This window comes from Typopeltis vanoorti, chromosome 5 (assembly GCF_054136105.1).
Source record: "Typopeltis vanoorti isolate ZY-2024b chromosome 5, IOZ_Tvanoo_1.0, whole genome shotgun sequence".
NCBI lineage: Eukaryota > Metazoa > Arthropoda > Arachnida > Uropygi > Thelyphonidae > Typopeltis > Typopeltis vanoorti.
In genome coordinates, this window is record NC_143553.1 from 86,329,660 (window position 1) to 86,348,819 (window position 19,160).

The 19,160-nt window shown below is 36.6% G+C and overlaps 1 protein-coding gene across 1 annotated transcript in view; it reads left to right on the forward strand.

Moving 5' to 3' along the window:
- LOC150106614 (beta-hexosaminidase subunit alpha-like) overlaps positions 1–19,160 on the forward strand; it is a 261,896-nt gene that overhangs the window by 43,331 nt on the left and 199,405 nt on the right. Inside the window, exon 3 of the mRNA XM_090393228.1 lies at positions 3,976–4,081. Coding sequence (XP_090249354.1) covers positions 3,976–4,081 — 106 coding nt within the window. The remainder of the gene's footprint in view (positions 1–3,975; positions 4,082–19,160) is intronic.

The window sequence follows — 19,160 nt, forward strand, 5'->3', positions numbered from 1 at the left end:
CCGGTATTTTTCTCTTTACGACCTTCTGCAAGACCTTGACAATGACTCCTGATATGATGATTGGTCGGTAATTTGCAACAGCAGTCTTGGAACCTCCTTATTATTATTATAAATTCTATAATTTTCATTAGATTTGACTGCATGAAATCAAAAGTTTGGCTTATTCCTATACATATAGCTTGGCAATCAAACTGTGTTTTAAACTCATTCACTGTTTCTAAAATAACCCACTCTCAGATAATGCATTCCAATTACCAGCTATTCTCCATGAGAGAAACTTGCTCCTCTCTCCCTACTCACACTTCTCATTCTATAAAATATTTCTTCACACATTAATCCAGTAGCAAGTTACTTTCTCATATGTCTGTTTGCAGTCTAATTGCTAGGTCAATTTGCATTTTCAATCTTTGTTACCACTCTCCCATTCCCAGGCCTATTATAGCAATAGTGAGCTAAATATTTCATCTTGGCCACCTCTTCCTCATGCTGTACTGCCTCACATCTAACTTCCACCATTTTCCCTTTGCATCTCCACCTACTTGCTGACTTAACTTTTCTGGTAAGTATTTCCCCTCTCTTTGTCTCCCTTCCTCTCCTAATGAAAGCATATCTTCCATTTCTATTCCCATTAGGATATAATTCATTTATTCTAGCAATTTTTGAATCTCAGTCAGTGCACTGATTTGCTTCCCCCCATTTCTGATATCCTTGGCATTCCTAAACAAAGTAAGTACTCAGAAAGTAATTAATTTCTGAGTCTATAATTAGTCTTACTCAACACTTCTCAGCTGTGACTTCTCTAGGCATGCCCTTAGCCATTTTTCTCTATCATCATCTATCCCATATTTTTCTCCCATTTCAGTTGTCTCTCTTGCATCCTAGGCCATTCCATTTCTTAGTTGACTACCCCCCCCCCTATATTCACATATTCATGACTGCTTCTAGAATCTACCCTTTTTTGCAATATGTCTCTGCTCCCCTTGTTTTCCTGTCCACTCCTAATCCCCCTATTTCCATGTTAAAACTAGTCTGAGTAAAAAAAAAAATGAAGATCTATTGGAATGGGTCCAGAACTAAGATAGTTACTGGAATGTTGGGTATGAAGAAAGAATATTGAAGAAATTCAGTTTGCAGACTCTAGTGAATAGTAGAAGTAGAAGAAAGTTAAGATATGATTCAGATATAAAATTTGGTAAGTGGTTTTTACCAGATCAGTGTGGAAGAGGTTTTTCATAGAATATGAGAAAAGAGTAGATGCTGTATAAAGAAGGCTTAGGCAGGGGAATGAGGAGTAGGTTTTTTGCATGGAGAGTGGTGTTTGATGGAATGCATTGCCTGAGAAAGTGATGAGTGCTGAGATGGTAAATGAGCTTAAGGCACGGTTCAGTGAACTTTGCCTCCTGCAATAAGTCTTTTTGATTGAGTGGAGATGTGATGATGATGATAACGAAATACTGATATTGTTAGTCTGGTTGGCCAAGTGGTTAGCATATCTGCTCCTCCAAGTTGCAGTTTGAATGCTGTCTAGCATAGATGTTTGTGATTATAGGTGAGAGATAAATTTCATTGTCCACTGTGAAACCTCCGCTCTGCTTATTGGAAGTTTGAAATGGCTTGAAAAAGTGCCATTGGTCTCTAGAGTATGGTTTCTGGACTATATAAAAAAATAAATAAAAATACAAAAAAAGGGAAAAAAATCCTTAGCCCACTCATGGTGTTAATGCATAATAGGTTTGCAATCTTTTGTGAGTAGTAGTAGTAGTCACATATGAATATGATAATACAGTATGAAAAGCAGTCCTCACAGTTAGCCTACTGGCTGCGTGCTTCGCAACCATATGCCTGGGGAAGGAGTGTCCTAGGTTCGATTCCCATCAGTGACGTGAGGAACTGAAGGATCTTCCTCAGCCATAAGCCAAGATAGCCGGTCTTGGGCATGGACAGTAGGGTTTTTCCCCAGTTGAGACTGGGGAAAAACCAGTTCTCAAGGCCAGTTTCAACTGGCCTTGAGAACTTAACACTGCAGGACATAGGATACACCGGGGGTAGGGCTTGACCATCTTATTTGAACGGTTTGAGGTCTGATGATTAATAAACCCTCGACACTGTAAGGCAAAAGAGGGTATAATGACGATGAGATGAGTATGAAAGCTCTCATTATTACTAACTTCCTATTGACAATTTTCCTCCAAATTAGCTTGTTATCTATCTATCAAGATTCTGATAGTCTGATTTTATATCAGCTGGCCTGGTTGCTCGAGTGGTTAGTGTATCTGCTCTCCAGCCAAAAGGCTTTGGTTTAGAAATCCCACAACAGGCATGGATGTTTGTGACTATCTGTGAAAATACTAGTGGTGGTGATCAGCAGTAGATGGCATTGGTGTAGATGATGAAATTAGTTGCGATTGGTAGTAGAGATGGAGAGTTGTAGAGTAGGTGCTCTCCCCTGATGAGTCTTTGGACTCCCTGGAGGTGTTATGTATTAATAATAATAATTAATAATATTTCAGTCTTTTCAGGTACTGCTAACTGCATCATTCCACCTACACCTTGATCATCTTCTTTGGCAAAAAAAAATACCTGTTTCTAATTTTTCCTCTCCCATTCTAAGTACCCATACCACCTTAGATTAGCTCTGTTCACACACTTCCTTGAATACTAACAATATCAGGTTCCTTTCTAATAACTTCATTTTTAATATGATTCTGGCATTTGTGCCATCTGTTCATTCCTCTATTTTTTTTTTTCTGAACCGTCTTATCTGTTGTCTTTGATAAACTGTTTTGCTCAACCCAGCTTGTGATATCCACTGATTTGAACACTCTCTCTCTCTCTCTCTCTCTCTCTCTCTCTCTCTCTCTCTCTCTCTCTCTCTCTCTCTCTCTCTCTCTCTCTCTGTGTGTGTGTGTGTGTTGTATATGGCTAGTTTAGTATTGTGACTAATTTGCCTCCTATTCTATATAAATATATTCATTGCTCCCCACTATACTAGTTTTACTTCCCTGTTGTCTGTTTTCATATACAATATCCTACCTTTACTAAAAATTTGTTGCCTAAACAGCTGAAATGTTTTATTTGTTCCATAGGTTTCCCATTCAGGATGCAGCTGATGTTTTCCATTTTTCTGCCTATTTTCATAGTTTTTGTCTTTGAAATTGTTGATATTCATGCTAAATTTGTTGCGGTAGTTAAGAAGTTGTGCAAACTTATATTGGATTTATTCAAGAATATAACATCATTGTAGTAGAAAGGCTTATAGGTTGGCTGCTGATCACTTTTTAAGGAAATTACAATGTAAATTAATTATAATGAATTTAATTAATATTTCCAATATTTCAGCAAAGTCAAATTGCCATTATCAGGAATTTTATGTGCATGCAGGTATTAACAGTGGGTAAATGAGGAGGCTGAAGCATGGCAACCACAGTTGAGCCTATAATTCTAAATAGTGTTCACCCCCCGATGAGTTAATGGGTAGTCTTCGCTGTTGGACTGAAGTTCAGAGGATGAGTACTTCCCAAATTTGGGGCAGTTTCATGCAACCAAACTTGTTGAGGTTTGGGTAGTTTCTTAAGGCTGAGGCAGATTCTAGTAATTAGTAAATATCAAAAATAGCATTATAAATGTTTAATTGTCTGATTTTGCCTTTTTAGCTCTCAGCACTTGCCTTTGTCAGTTAACCCTGATCAGTGTACCTTGTATTCTTCCCCATTTCAGTTGCTTGTTCATGCTTTGCTGATTATTGTTTATTTTTAGAACAAAATATTTTGTTGCTTAATTTTTCAGTAAATCATATAATGCACCTGCTTGTTTCATATTCCGTCATTATGTTATTCAATTAATGATATTAAAGATACAATTCAATCACAAATGATTTGTAAATTGCATATGTTGTACATAAAAATGTGGTCATTATTATTGAATCTTGATAAATTCTTACCTATATATTTCTATATACTTTAATGAATTTTTTAGGATGTTGTCAACTACTATACGATTAGCAGTAGCAGTTTTTATTCCTTGCATGGTACTTGGTCACAGTTTTAAACCATATGGCGAGTCTGTTTTTGAAATGCCGAAGGTAAGATAATAAATCATTGCCAGTAATAATTTTTAGGTATTGTATATCAGTCTATAATATGATACTATAAATATTACAAAACAGTACTTATATATTATTACATAGTTAACTCCGTAGAAAAAATTATTATTATTATCAGCATCTCTATCGAGTCATCATGGTAAATCCCTCTAACCATTGTTCTCATGATGCCTATCATCATTATTATTATTTTGTGACACCTCCAAGGAGTTCAAAGACTCAGGGAAGGCACCTACTCAACAACTCTCCATCTCTATCCACCAACTACACTGAACTACCACTACTATCATCATCATCATTATCTACACCAATGCCATCTACCAATCCCACCACCACCACTAGTATTTTTTGTCTGTAAATTGTGTGCTGAAGGCCAGTTTGCCTGTCTCATATCTCGCCTTGAACTCATTCACTGATATCCATACTCATACAATTTTCAGGGGTGATCCCTTGTTCTTACCCATCCTTCCACATATTGACAAAAAAGTCTTCACTGTCAATCCTGTTGCCTCTGAATAAGTTTTTGAAGCCTACAGACTTTCAATCTATTCCCATAGGGAGCATTCCATAAACCTTAAACAGTCTTGGTCACTTGCCTCTGGATCTTCTTCAGACTTCTTCATATCCATAGAATCCAGGCAATAATGCAGAATAACAATCTCTCTGTCACTGTTCCTCAGTGTGTTCTACAACCACATAAACTGATGTTCTGTTTTGGCCACCTTGCAAATGTGCTCCCTAAACTTCAACTCGCTGTCTTGGTGGCAAAAATTAAACCACAGAGGACAAAGTATACTGTGTCCTACATATGCTGCTAGTCTTTTTCTGAATTCAGTTCTCACACATATACTACTTTTTTGATATCTGTCCATCAGCCATCCGTTTATCCATGACTTTGGCATGATGTCCATTCCCATTTGTTCCAGTTTATGTAACAAAGTTCCATGTGGGATCCTGTCAAATGCCTTGACAGAGTCTAGCAATATCATGATATAGCCATTTCTTTTATCCAACTTAATAATCACTTTATTATAAAAAAGAAAGCAGATTATTAAGTCCATATCTATTCTTCAGAGAACCTTGCTTTCCAGTATATTACAATTCTTGTCTACCCATTCCTGAAATTCTCCTCTTTTACCAAATTCCAAGTACCTTAACCACTACATGAGATGCTGATTGGTCTGTATTTTGTTACCTCTGTCTTATAACCCCCCTCCCCTTTATGTAACAGAACTATTTTGTCTGCTTTTCACTCTCTTGGCACCTTCCCCTGAACTTCTTTAACATGGTTAAAGAAGCTGCCAGTACTCTTAGCACATTTTGTAGTACATAGGCTGATATTCCATCTAATATCATGACTGTTTTTGCATCATGGTTCTGCAACATCCTAAGCACCTTTAATTCATCTATATCTATTTTTCCATTAGTTACTGTCACATCTAGCACTGCAGGTATCTTTACTTTCCGGTAGATGTGCTGGTACAACCTTAAAAAATGATCACTCTGTAACTCAACTATTTTGTTTGCTTCTGTAATTTCCCTACCATCAGCACTGTTAAAATCATCCTTTCATAGTCATTCTTTCCTTGCCACATAATGAAATAACTCTGAGATTTCTTTTAACCTCATCAGCTTCTTTCCTCTCATAATTAGCTTTGGCCTTCCTTACCATACAGGTTACCCTTCTTGCCTGTGTCTTGTACTGCTCATGGTTGGCTGATCACTGTTTTCGTTATATTCCCTCCACAACCTTTTCTTTTTCTACAGCTCCTGCTTAATGATGCTATTCATTCATCTAAACCTACCTGATTTATCCTCCTGATCCTCCTAACTCTTATCATATGGTCTGATACTGCTTTAATTAAACCTCATGATCATCTCCCATGCGCTGCTAGCATCTCCTCCCTCCAAATTCCTATGTTATGTCACAGTTCTAATCAGTTTATCATCATCATCATCATCATCACCTGCTTTGTAATTTCACATATACTTCCTTCTTAACAGAAAATTCAGTGTCTATTGATCTCCAGGTGAAGACCACATGATTGATTTTCCTATATGCTGACCTGGTTGGCTGAGTCGTTAGCTTATCCACTGTCCAGCTAAAAGACTGCGGATTTGAATCTCGCCATAGGCATGGATGTTTGTGATGTCTGTGAAAATACTAGTGGTGGTGGTGGGTGGTAGATGGCATTGGTGTAGATGATGATGGATGGTAGTTGTGGTTCACTGTAGTTGGTGGATTGAGTGATGGAGGTGGAGAGTTGTAGATTGGATGCCCTCCCTCGATGAGGCTTTGGACTCCCTGGAGGTGTAACATAATAATAATAATGATAATATGAAGACAAAAGAGCTACATTGGTTATTTCTGAATTCTCTTATGTTGTGACCAGCATACATGAACCTCTAGTCCCCTCCATTACATGTTGTGTCAGGTAATATTTCTTAACAGCTATATGAATTCCAAATCACAATAAGCGACACCAAACTGGACAGAATTGTTCGGACTCTCTCTTGGGACAGACAGAAGTGGAAAGAGTTCATTCGGCCTCATCATCATCCACATAGATGATGGAAGAGAGAAGAAGAAGAATATGAATTCCATTTCCTTTGCTCTGGTAATTATTTCTTAACAGCTATATGAATTACTTGTCTGCACTTATTGTGCTAATTTGCTAATGCATGCTGTCTGCATTTTCTCTTTATACTTCGGTTGCATAATGCCATCCAACCATGTATCTTATCCTGGTGGCCTCACACCAAATCCTCAAATGAACTGCTTTCTACATCCCTGTCCTGATGTGCTTCTACTTTTTGTTTGCCTTCAATTTTCTGCTATTTTTAGCACCCCCCTCTCCCCATCTCATTCTGTTCCTTCTGTCTTCTGTGAAATACTGTACCCCCCCCCCTTGCATTTTATCTCTATGACTGTATCATCTTCTGTCAACAAAGCCTCACTAATACTTATAACTTTTGGCCATGTTGAACTAATCAGTGCCAAAAACTCCTCTCTCTTATTTTGAATACTTCTGGCATTAGTATACATAAACTATACTATAGTATACTATACTCCTTCATCCCAAAATGTTCCTCAGACCTTGTAATGACTATTCCACTGAAGTCAGAACTCGGGAGTTCTTTAGCATTTTGTGATCACTCTCCCATTTACTCACCTTAGGTTGCCTGCACCCACACTTGCATATCCCCCCCCCACCTTTTAAACATTCTAATTTCCCTCACTATACACTTCCAAACTCTCACCAAACAATACTTTCTCAAGGCATCTAACTTCATATTCGTTCAAATGTGAACCATGTGCTGTTTATGTCTTATCCATCAAATTTACTCCACTAACTGTACATCATTCCCCCTGCACAACAACCTGCACACTGACTCATTTGCAATCATAGCACTTCTTCGCTTGCCTCTATCACACTGTGCAAATAGACTCACAATTTTTACTTTCTCACTCTTCTTATTCTTTGGTACAAGCAACTCTTTCATATTTTGTTGCATGCCACACTTGCCACCTCCTTGATCATTTATATCAGTTAAAATAATCACCTCTTTTACTCTTCCTCTCTCTTCGTGCTTACAGCATTGCTAACATCTTTAATCTTGTCCCAGGAAAACAATTTCATCTTGCTCTCCTCAACCTTTTTGCTTATCATGAAATTGCCATACAAAATTCACTCCTTATTTGCCTTTTGCTCTTCTATTCAGCTTGCACTCATTCTTGCTCTTCTCTGCCACTCACCAGGCATTTCCCCAACCATTCTATCTCACATTTTGCTCTATGGAGAACTCCATGTAAGTATTATCTCTCTCATTATCATGTTAGATGATAATGAGAGAGAGAGAGAGATAACATGCTAATTTCTGACATTTTACTTGCAGCAACCTCTACGACATTCATGCTTGCATTTTCTTGTCTTTCATTGTTCAGTTTGCTTCTTTCATCTCTTTCAGTTTTTCTATTCTTCCCCACACTTCTGGCATTCACTCTCAAAGCACTTATTACACTCACTCACTCACTCACTCACTCACTGTTTACACTCTCTTTCCATAAATCCTTTGTCCTATGAATGAATGTAATTTCACACACACTGCAGCAATCCAAATCATGCGTATTGAAATTGCCCACCATTATTTTTTGCATCAGTGATATAACATACAAGTACTTATAACAAAAATAACCACAAAAACAAGCAAAGGACCCTGATAAGCAAACAAGCAAGCACTTATAAAAATAATAATACCGAAAAAATGAATCAGTTATTGCTAATTATTTAAAAAAAAAAGAACTTTATCTCTTAAAATTTCATTACCTAATTCAGCTTCTCCTCTGTTTGGCCCAAAATTACCCATATTCAAATAATAAAATTACATAGATTGGTTGTTATTATTATTTTAAGGTACAATGCAAGTCTGCTGTTTAGATGTCAAAGATGAGATGATAAATCAGCAATGATTATTCCAATTTTACCTTCCCATAATGTGAGACTATAAATTCCAAAATTGAACTTAAATAGCTCTGCTGGATGAGGTCTCCATCATTTTCTTTCCATTAGGCTTTAGGTTGGGATTTCTGCATGACATGGACATAATTTTTTTTTTTTTTTTTTTTTTTTTTTTTTTTAAATTTCTAAATGGAGATTTGACAGTTTAAAAAAATTTTTTACTCTTTATCATACCTCTATTTATGTTTCATGGATGAAGCCTGCAGGAACTTTTGATAAGGTCACAATGTTCATCTAAACAAAAAACTAATTGCAATACAGAATGTTAGAACTATGTTCTTCCAAACTAGAAAGATGGGAATAAGGGATAAGAATAAGTGAACTAAGGTGGACAGTCTTTGGACAAGTGAGAACTATAGATAGAAATCAAATTCTATGTTCATGATGTCATGAACAAAATAAAAAAAATGAGCTGCTCCATGTTTTCTCTCTAGAGCAGGGTTTCTGGACTATGTAAGAAATTAAAAATACAAAAATATATAAAACTAATAAAAAAAAAATCCTTAGCCCATCCATGGTACAAAATGTACTATAGAAACCTATATAACCTATAAAACCTATATATAAAGCATATAACCTTTCATGATAGGAACAACATTAAAAAATAACAACTTAAACTGTATGAAGAGACAAGTAAAAGTTTGATGAATTATTATTATTATTGCATTCGAACCTCCATGGAGTCCTAAGACTCATTGCAGGAGACCCAAACTATCAACACAATATCTATTGTACCTCTCCTTGAAACCATTAACAGACAAAACATTCACAACTGACTCAGAAACCCATTCCATTTGTTACAAAGTAACAAAGACAATTACAAGTTTGATGAATTATTATTATTATTGCATGCGAACCTCCATGGAGCCCTAAGACTCATTGCAGGAGACCCAAACTGTCAACACAATATCTATTGTACCTCTAATTAACAGACAAAGCATTCTTCACAACTGACTCAGACTCATTCCATTGTTCACCACTTTTCAAGCAAAATATCTAGTCCTCATGGTTTTCTGACCACACTCTTGCCCAACTTCCAGGGATGCCTGCTTGTTCTTCTCTCACTAGCCAAGTACTGAAACATTTCTCCTGCAACAATCATACAAAATCCTTTAAGTAACTTAAATGTTTCTATCATACTCCACTTTTTTGCTTGTCAACCAGGTTTTGCAATTTACAAACCCTCAATCTATCCTCATAGGGAGCATTCCACAGACCACTCGCCTCTGGATCCTCTCCACCACTTCCTCTTTGCCCAAGAAACCCAGGTGACCAGACCTGAGCACAGTAATCCAGATTCAGTTGTATCAGAGCTTTATAGAGAGGAATGATAACTCACATATCTCTGTTTCTTAGTGTTTTCTTCAATAACCAAGTCATCCTGTGAGCTACCATGGCTACTTTAGCAATGTGCCCTCTAAACTTCAACTCTCTATCTATTACTTCCCCCAAATTCCTTGCTTCATCAATTTCCTGGAGCATAGTTCAAGGTGGTACACAGCTTATAATGTTTGTATCCCAAAATGCATAATTTTACACTTTTATACATTAAATTGACATCCATTATGTTTGTCCATATTGTCAACCTATTCAAATCATCCTGCAAGCTCTCTACATCACATTGATTAACTAACTATTACCCTACCCAACTTTGCATCATCAGCAAACAGCTGAATGATCTTTCTGTTGGATTCTACTTGTCCATATGCAACTTTGGTATCTGACCATCACCATCTTCACATGCAGCTCATCCTTGTATCCATATCACCAGTTTCATATCCATCCCCATTTCTTGCAATTTGCATAATAGGTTGCATGTATCCTGTGAAATGTCTTTGCAAAATCCAGCAGTGTCATCGTGCAGCCATTCCCTTTATCTAACTCAGCTCTCACCCTATTATAAAAAGTTAATAGATCAGTAAGGCATAACCTACCCTTCACAAAGCCATGTTGCCTTTCATAAAGTATCATATTCTTATCCATTTATTCTTGAATTCTCTTTTTGATGAACTTTCCACCATTCCTGAAATATTGATTGGTCTGTAATTTGCTACCACAGACTTAGATCCTCCTTTATGCACAGGAATTATTTTGCTCTCCTTCCATTCTCTTGGGACTTTGCCAGAGCTGAGACTATTAAAAAGCCTAGTTAAAGGCATTGCCAGTTCCCCTGGCAATGCCTTTGACTAGGTCTTAAAATGTGAACCGATATCCCATCCAATCCCACAACTGTATTCACATTCAGATTCTGCAATATCCTAAGTACCTCCAATTCATTAACCTCTGTCCTCACATCAGTCCCTGTCACCTTTGCCATAATGATATCTTTGCAAAATGATCATTCAGTAGATCAAGAAATTTGTTTGACTGTTACCGCTCTACCATCTGCACTCATTAAAGTTATCCTTCCATAGTTATTCATCCTCCTACTTGCTACATAACAAAAAAATTTTTTGGATTTCCTTTCTCCTGTTCAGCTAATTTCTTCTGATTTTGCCTTCCTTGCCATGCTGGTCACCTTTCTTGCCCGAACTTTGTACTGTTCATGAGTTATCTGGTTATCTTTCTTCTTATATATATGCTCAATATTTTCTTCTTTTGCAGCTCATGCTTAATGATATCACTCATCCATCTAACTGCAACTTAATTCACCCTCCTGACCTTGGGTGTGCAATGTGATATTGCTTCCTCCAGATATTCTTTGACTGTGAACTGTGCACCGTGAACATTCCTTCCCTTGCAAATCTTTATGCCATAGTACTGCTTCAAGGTATCCAGTCTGATATGGAGCTCACAGGGTTTCTCCTCCTGGAAACTCGAGTTTTTCATCCCACAAAGCAGGCAAACTGGCCATTAGAATACATGCATTTAACAGACATAATAACACTGGGCTAAAAGCCTGAGTTGCTTCAGCCATAAATTCAAATATCTATGAATCTGCATAACTCAAATCCATGTAAATAAAGGGCTTACTGTATAGTATTTAGAACTTCCTAAATTTTAAACTAACTCTTATTCCTAAATTTTATAAACTGTCTAATTATTATTATTATGTGACACATCTATGGAGTCCAATAACTCATTTTGGTAGAGCACTCTGCACCACACTGCCTACTGTCTGCTTTACTTAATCCTCCATCTACGTACCATGCAATCCACACATGCCATCGACTACCCATTAAGAGTATGTCTGTTAATAGAGAAGCATTGTGGATAATTATTAGAAGTGATTGAATTCCTAATAAACATGTGAGCATAATAAAAGAAATGAATGAGAAAACAAAAGTTGTATTATTACACAGCAGACAACTTAAGAACTGGCAGATCAATGTAGTTAGAAGTGTTTTAGAAAAATAAAATATTGGGACCCTGACAAATAATAGACTAATTTGAAGAAAATTGTTGTTAGGAAGTTACTAATGATATAAACTTAAGATGTAATACTCCATAGTATCTTGTATATACTTTGAGGAGTAGAAACTGAATAAAAATGGATGTTTTAAGAAGTATATTGGGAGGAAGTAGATGAGACAGACTAATAAACCATAATGCCTATAGATCAGTAGTTTCATTCTAAGCATGTATTACTATTATCTGTAATAGAGATTATCAAAATAGTAAGAAGTTGTTGCTTAATATTGAAATTAAAATATTAATCAATATTAAAATTATTAATTCTAATCCTATCGGTTATCTCTGTGATAACATAAGGATTTTTCTAATTAGAATAGCATGTAAAAGAATTATAATATCTCATATGCCATTAAAAATGCTTAATGTAAGCAAAAAATTTCTTCTGATTTTTATTTTCTACAAAAAAAAAAGCCTTTAAAAATTGCATTAGATATTTTAGTTGCTTTGAATTTACCAGTTTCAGTCAAAAAATATACTATCAGTACACAAACACACACGAGTCTCCATAGCTCAGTTGGTATAGACTTTCCGATCCTTTGGTCGGAAAGACCTCAGTTTGATTCCTGTCCATGACTTGAGGAACATTTATGTGTAATCTTTCAACTAAAGGTGAGTTAGCCAGTACAGAGGTAAGGGTTTTTTTTCACCTGGAAACTCAGGTTTTTTGTCCCCCAGAACAGGCAAACTGGCCCCGTGAACACATATGGATTACAGCCATGAATATTTAAAGCCCAGTCATATGCCTGATTTATCAGCTATATGTTGGTCCCAAGTCTGGTAAAATAGGGTGGGTTGATGAAAGCAATGGTGAACTACCCTGTAAAAAGAATATCACCAGAACACTTCGTGGCAAGAAAGACTTGCCTACATAGTTACCAGGGGTCTGACATGACTGAGTGGTTAAATCATCAAACACATACCAAATGCATCTAATTTCAAAGGACATACATTGCTAGTTGGCAGCAAGATATGAAATACATCCAGTAGATTAAATGCATGCAAAGGGGATTAGTTGTAGAAAGTTTTTTATCTTGGTTATAAATTAAATAAAACTTGCCAAAAAAGAATATTCTTGTATTAATCTTTTATCCAAGTGTAAGAAAACAAAGTTTGTACGTGTAGTATCTTCATGACTAGACCACTTGCATATAGAGATTACTGACTTCACATCAATTGCCTTATTATCTCATAATGCAAACACACATCCCTTTGGATGTCCATAATGCATTATGGGAAGGGCTACTGCCCAGACTGGTTTCAACCTTTATTGAGGTCTCACCATTGGGAGCATCTTACCGGAGATCCAAGGTTTAATTATTGCAGAATTTGATTAGTTGGATAGTGCTGATTACTAAAATGGTGACTGGTCTGTGGAGTGCTCCCTAGGAGCATAGACTGAAGGTTTGTGGGTTGCAAGGTTCAGTTAATAGGCAAAAAAAATTGGGAAGGTTTTGGTAGATTAAATGATAGGAGTGAACAAGGGATCATGCCTGGAAGTTGTGCAAAATGTAGTCAAAAGGACATGAGAACTAGATTTTTTGCTTGGAGAGTGATGAACGAGTGGAAGAGGTTGCAGCAGCTGGCCGCAAGAAGTTGGCTATGAACAAGTTTTTAGGGGAGAAATGATAAGTATTGTGTGAATAATGGTTGATATGAGCCACTTGCAGTGCAACTACAGACTCCATGGAGGCTCCTGCATAATATGATAATTAACTTAAATCATATGTGGAAGGTAATCTTTTTTTAAAGATTATTTGTTTTATTTAATGTATAGTATTTATTTATAATATATAATTTTAGTATTATATAATATATAATATAATTTAAAAAGAATTTTTCTATATATATATTTGTTTTGTATTAATATTTAATACTTATTTTATTACTTTATTTATATTACCTCTAATTAATACCTGAAATGCTTATTTTTGTATTTTGCATTTATTAAACTGGTGGCTAACTAATTATAAATAACTAATTAATTTTATTAATCTTTCTAAACACCTCCATACATGCTGTGTAACTTAAATTTTATTGTTAGTGTGTATACGCTTAGCCAAAACATTATGATAGCCTATTTCCATTCATTCAGACTGCACAGTTGGCCAGAAACAGGCATTAGTGATAGTAGTATCCTAGTAAGGGGACTGTTTTTATAAAAGGTGGTAGTATCCTAATATGGGGATTGTTTTCATGAACATTGCTTGATCCTCTCATTCCCATTGAAGACACCTTGACTGCTCATTTTTACCATGTGATTGTTTTGGACTAGGTATTGCCCTACATGGTGACATGCCCTGATGGATCTGGACTCTTTCAGCAAGACAATTCCCATATGTCACAAGGCTTGCATTGTGCAAGCATGATTTGAAAAACATATTAAAGCATTTCGTGTTCACTCCTGGCTACCTAATTTTCCTGATTTGAATGCCAATCGATCATTTGTGGGATCATGTAGAACTTGGCATCCACTGATTGATGCAGTGCTTTGCTTGATCACTGATCCCTGGGATGTTATTTTCTGTCTAGTTAGTTCAGAATACCTCAGGACACCTACATGGGGGTAGTGGAGTGAATGCTAAGATGGATGCAAGTGGTTATCTCAGCCAAAGGAAGTCCATCACACACACACACACACACACACACACACATATAAGTAATAGCATTTTTTGTTTGTGTGTGTGTGTGTGGGTGTGTATACACTGCAAATGATTAATTATATTATAGACATGCTTTCATATACTTTTCATATGTAATCCATTCTGGTTATTTCAGTGTACAAGACAAATATAATTGCCTTGTACAGCTAGGGATAGTCCTATCTCTCCTACCTTTACAAATTACTACATGGAACATTAGGAGAAAAATCCTTAAAGAATTTTCTCCTAAACTTAATCTCCTAATCTGCATATCTGTATCGTACAGTATGGTACGGTACAGACATGCAGATGATATGTTTGCAATACGGAAAGGTTCATCATCAGATTTAAAGATATTTGTTTCATAAATAAATATGATTCATCCAAGAATTCATTTGACTTTAGAAGAAAAAAAAAATTGACTACCTTTTTTGATATTTTAATTCTTCTTCAACTAGATGTTAGTTTACAATTTTCTGTTTTTAGAAAAGAAACTCATTTTGATCATTATATCCATGCTGATTCTCATCATCATCATCATCCTAATGATTGTAACTATTAAAGATTACATTTTGATTACATAAAGATACCCTATTACATTTTGCTCACAACATTTGTTCCATTGAAGACCTTTTACAACAAGAATTGAATTATATCAAATTTGCTTTTATGAAAAATGGCTTATTAAGAAAACCTATAGCTGTTAAGGTTTTCTTTATTAAGAAAACCTTAACAGCTATAGACACTCAGTCTCTAGATCTCCTGAGGATATCACTCAGATTCCACTCCCTTATATTAAAGGGATTTCTGAACATATAGCTAAAGTTTTAAAACCTCTTAATATTGTAGTATCCTTTCATCCTGTCAGAAAGATTTCTGCCTTCCTTTCTTCACCTGAAGACCAGCTTTCTCCATTCAACCTTCTAAGTATTTACCAGATCCCATGCTCCTGTGGTTTGTTTTAGTTTGGAGAGTCTGGCTACTCTGCTGCCATCCATCATGAAGAACGTAAATCTTATATCCGGTACCATTAACTGGAGAAATCTGGCCTAGCAGAACATGCTGTCTGGACTAAACAGACGTGTAGAAAGGCTTATGTGTCTGTCGTACATATTGACTAATTTTGATGATAATATATCAGAACACAGAAAGATAAGTAAATAACTATTTATTGACTTATTGCTGATATTTCGCTGGTATTATAACCAGCATCTTCAGAGCACAAAACACACTTTGTCACAGTATGCGAGACTACAACAATGACAAGGTGTAATAATGGAATTAGTTTGATAAATTGTAGCAACAATACAAAGACTAAGGTCCTAAGGCGCCCTCTATATTAAAAAAAAACAGAGAGAGAAAGAAGGTACTAGTTATGCCTTAAGATGACTGTGTTCCAAATCTTAGACATATTTATACAGCCATATTTGTTAAGATTTGCAGTATGTTTCAATTCTTCTGTTGCTTCTAAGAACAATCTCTCTCTGACTTGTGAAAGCTTCTGTGCAGTACTTTTGTTTTCTTCCAGTTGATCTTGTGTGCAGAGGTATTCAAAGCCTGGTCTGCTAGGCTCGACTTGCCATAACGATAGTGCCAGATGTATCTTTTATGTTCACATTGTCAACATAGTGTAGCAAGGGCATTGGTTTGAGAGTGGCTGTATTGATAGCTAGTTTTTCCTGGTGTTCTATGTAGAAGTTAGCTAGGGGGAGGGAGCCCATAGCTGTGCCATCTAATTGTTAGTATATTTTGCCTTTCCATGTGAAATGTTCTGCATGTATTGTGAATTTAAATAGTTCAAATATATCGGGGGGAGTGTGACTTTAGCAGATCAAGGGTTTCAATTAGTGGTATATTTGTGAATAGTGAGGTGATATCAAAACTCACCATTATGTCTGAACTTTTTAAGATGTGGTGTTCTAAAATACTTTTTTGATGAGCAGAATTTTTGTCACAGGAGCTACACTATGTTGACGATATTGAATGTATGTATGTAGAAATATTCAATGTCGAAAGTGTGAATGATCGTATTAATGGTTTTACTGAGAATAAAAAAGATGAGATAGATGCAATGAGTGAGATCGCGTTGTTGAATGATGCAATACAAAGAGCAAAACAGCAGCTAGAGCGTATGAGCAAAAGTCGACTGAATGAACAAGCCAATAATAAAAAGTATGACAGGAAAAATAGACGTATGAGTGTGAACATGAACAAAATGAAGGATAGATTGTTGTATGCAGACTCGTTAGTACGAGGTGTGATAGTAGAGGATTTGACAAAATCGTACCAACCTGGTGCGACCATAAAGGATGTAACTGAGTCTATTAGAGAGCAAAAGGAAAGGGTGAAAGAAATGATTGTTGTGGCAGGTACGAATGATTTGCAAGGAGACAAAATGGAAATGATAGAAGACTTGAATGAATTGTTTGAGGTAGCAAAAGAAAAGAGTGAGAGAGTTAGAATGATTAGTCTTTTGCTACAGTATGACAGTGAAATGTTTAAAAGGAGGGCCATAATTGCGAATGACTTTATGTGTGGGCTATGTATGACGAGTGGTGTGGAATTTGTGGACGTGTGGAGTGAGTTCGATGGGCGAAAGGATCTATATAAGATGGATGGCTTGCATTTGAATGGTTATGGTATAAGAAGACTTCAGAAAGTGTTGCTGAATGTGGTGGATGTGCAAATTCAGGGAAACTAGATTTATTAAGGGGGGGGAGATATACAGTCCTTAGGGAGGCAGTTGAATGTAAGAATAAATATAATATGCCAGAGCAAATAAGGACAACAAATCAGAGTGGGATAGTTAATATAAGGCATCAAGGTAGGGTTGGCGCTAATGGGGGTCTTAAATTCATGTACACTAATGCTAGGAGTATTAGGAACAAGAAGGAAGAGTTTTTGGCCATGGTTGGCACTTCCAGATCACAGGTTATTGGCATTAGTGAAACATGGCTGACTGTAGATGATATAGCTAGTGGGATTGAATGTGATGGGTATAGTGTGTTCAGGAATGACAGGGAGAATAAAATGGGGGGAGGAGTATTGTTGATGATAGCTGATGAGCTGCAGCCAAGGAGAATAGAAGTTGAATTGCAGGATAGAGAAAAGAGCACATATGAGGCCATTTGGTGTGAGATTGTGGCTAGCAGAACTAAATATACAATTGGGTGCTGCTATAGACCAGGTGATGGAAAAGATGGTGGTGACAGTATGCACAAGCAAATAGAAGAAATGAGTGGAAGGAGGGTGATTATTATGGGAGATTTCAACTATGGTCATATTGATTGGAGTGAGGAGAGGACACACAAGAGGAAGGAATTGGATTTTATGCGGTTATTAAGGGATAACTATCTGCGACAGCATGTAATGGAAAATACTAGGGGTCAGAGAGTGCTTGACCTAGTAATTACATCTGAGGATTTGGCTGTAACAAATATGACCACATTGCTGCCAATCGGTGAGAGTGATCATAGGGTCGTGACTTGGGAAGTGGCTAAAGGTGTAGAAATTTCAATTAAGACAGGGTACATGTGGAATTATCGGGCTGGAAAGTATGACAAGCTTAGGAGTTTGGTTGGTTCAGTGCCATGGCATGTACAACTGCAAGGACTAGAAGTCGATAGTGCATGGGAGGTAGTTAAGAAGTGTTTGCATGAAGCAATGGCTGACTGTATACTTAGAGTGCAAATAATAAATCAACTAGGGGTTAAATGGATGAATAACACCATTAAGCTTGAGCTGCAAAAAAAGAAACAACTATGGAGGGAATTTAAGGAGAAAGGTGACCGGCAGGCACACGAATGGTATAAAGCGCATGCCAGAAGGGTAACGAGTGTGGTAAGAAAAGCAAAAAAAGGATTACGAAAGAACATTGGCCATGCAGGCTAAAGAGAATCCTAAACAGTTTTTTAGATATGTAGCAAGTAAAAGGAAAAATGTACATGGCAGAATGATTTTAAAGAATGCCGATGGTAGGGAGGTAACTGAATCAGTTGATATAGTTGAATTACTGAGTGAGCACTTTGCAAGAATATATCATCCAGGTGGTGCCACTGCAGAAACGAATGTACCAGTAGAGCATACGGGAATTGTGGTGAATGAAGTGGAGGTGAGTAGTCTATTGCATAACTTCAATGTCAATACATCTGTGGGATTGGATGGTATACCAGCTCGTGTTGTACGAGAAGCAGCCAAAGAATTGTCATTACCCTTGACCATTTTGTTTAATTTGAATCTCGGGTCTGGGTTAGTCCCGAGGGGGCTGGAAAGAGGGGAAAATAATTCCACTGCATAAAGGTGGTTCCAAGACTGCTGTTGCAAATTACCGACCGATTAGCATATCAGGAATCATTGTCAAGATCTTAGAGAAATTAGACAAGAAAAGAATACAGGATTGGATAGATGAAAATGGGATATTGTATGGGGGACAACATGGTTTTGTGAAGGGTAGATCATGCCTCAGTAACTTGCTCACGTTTTATA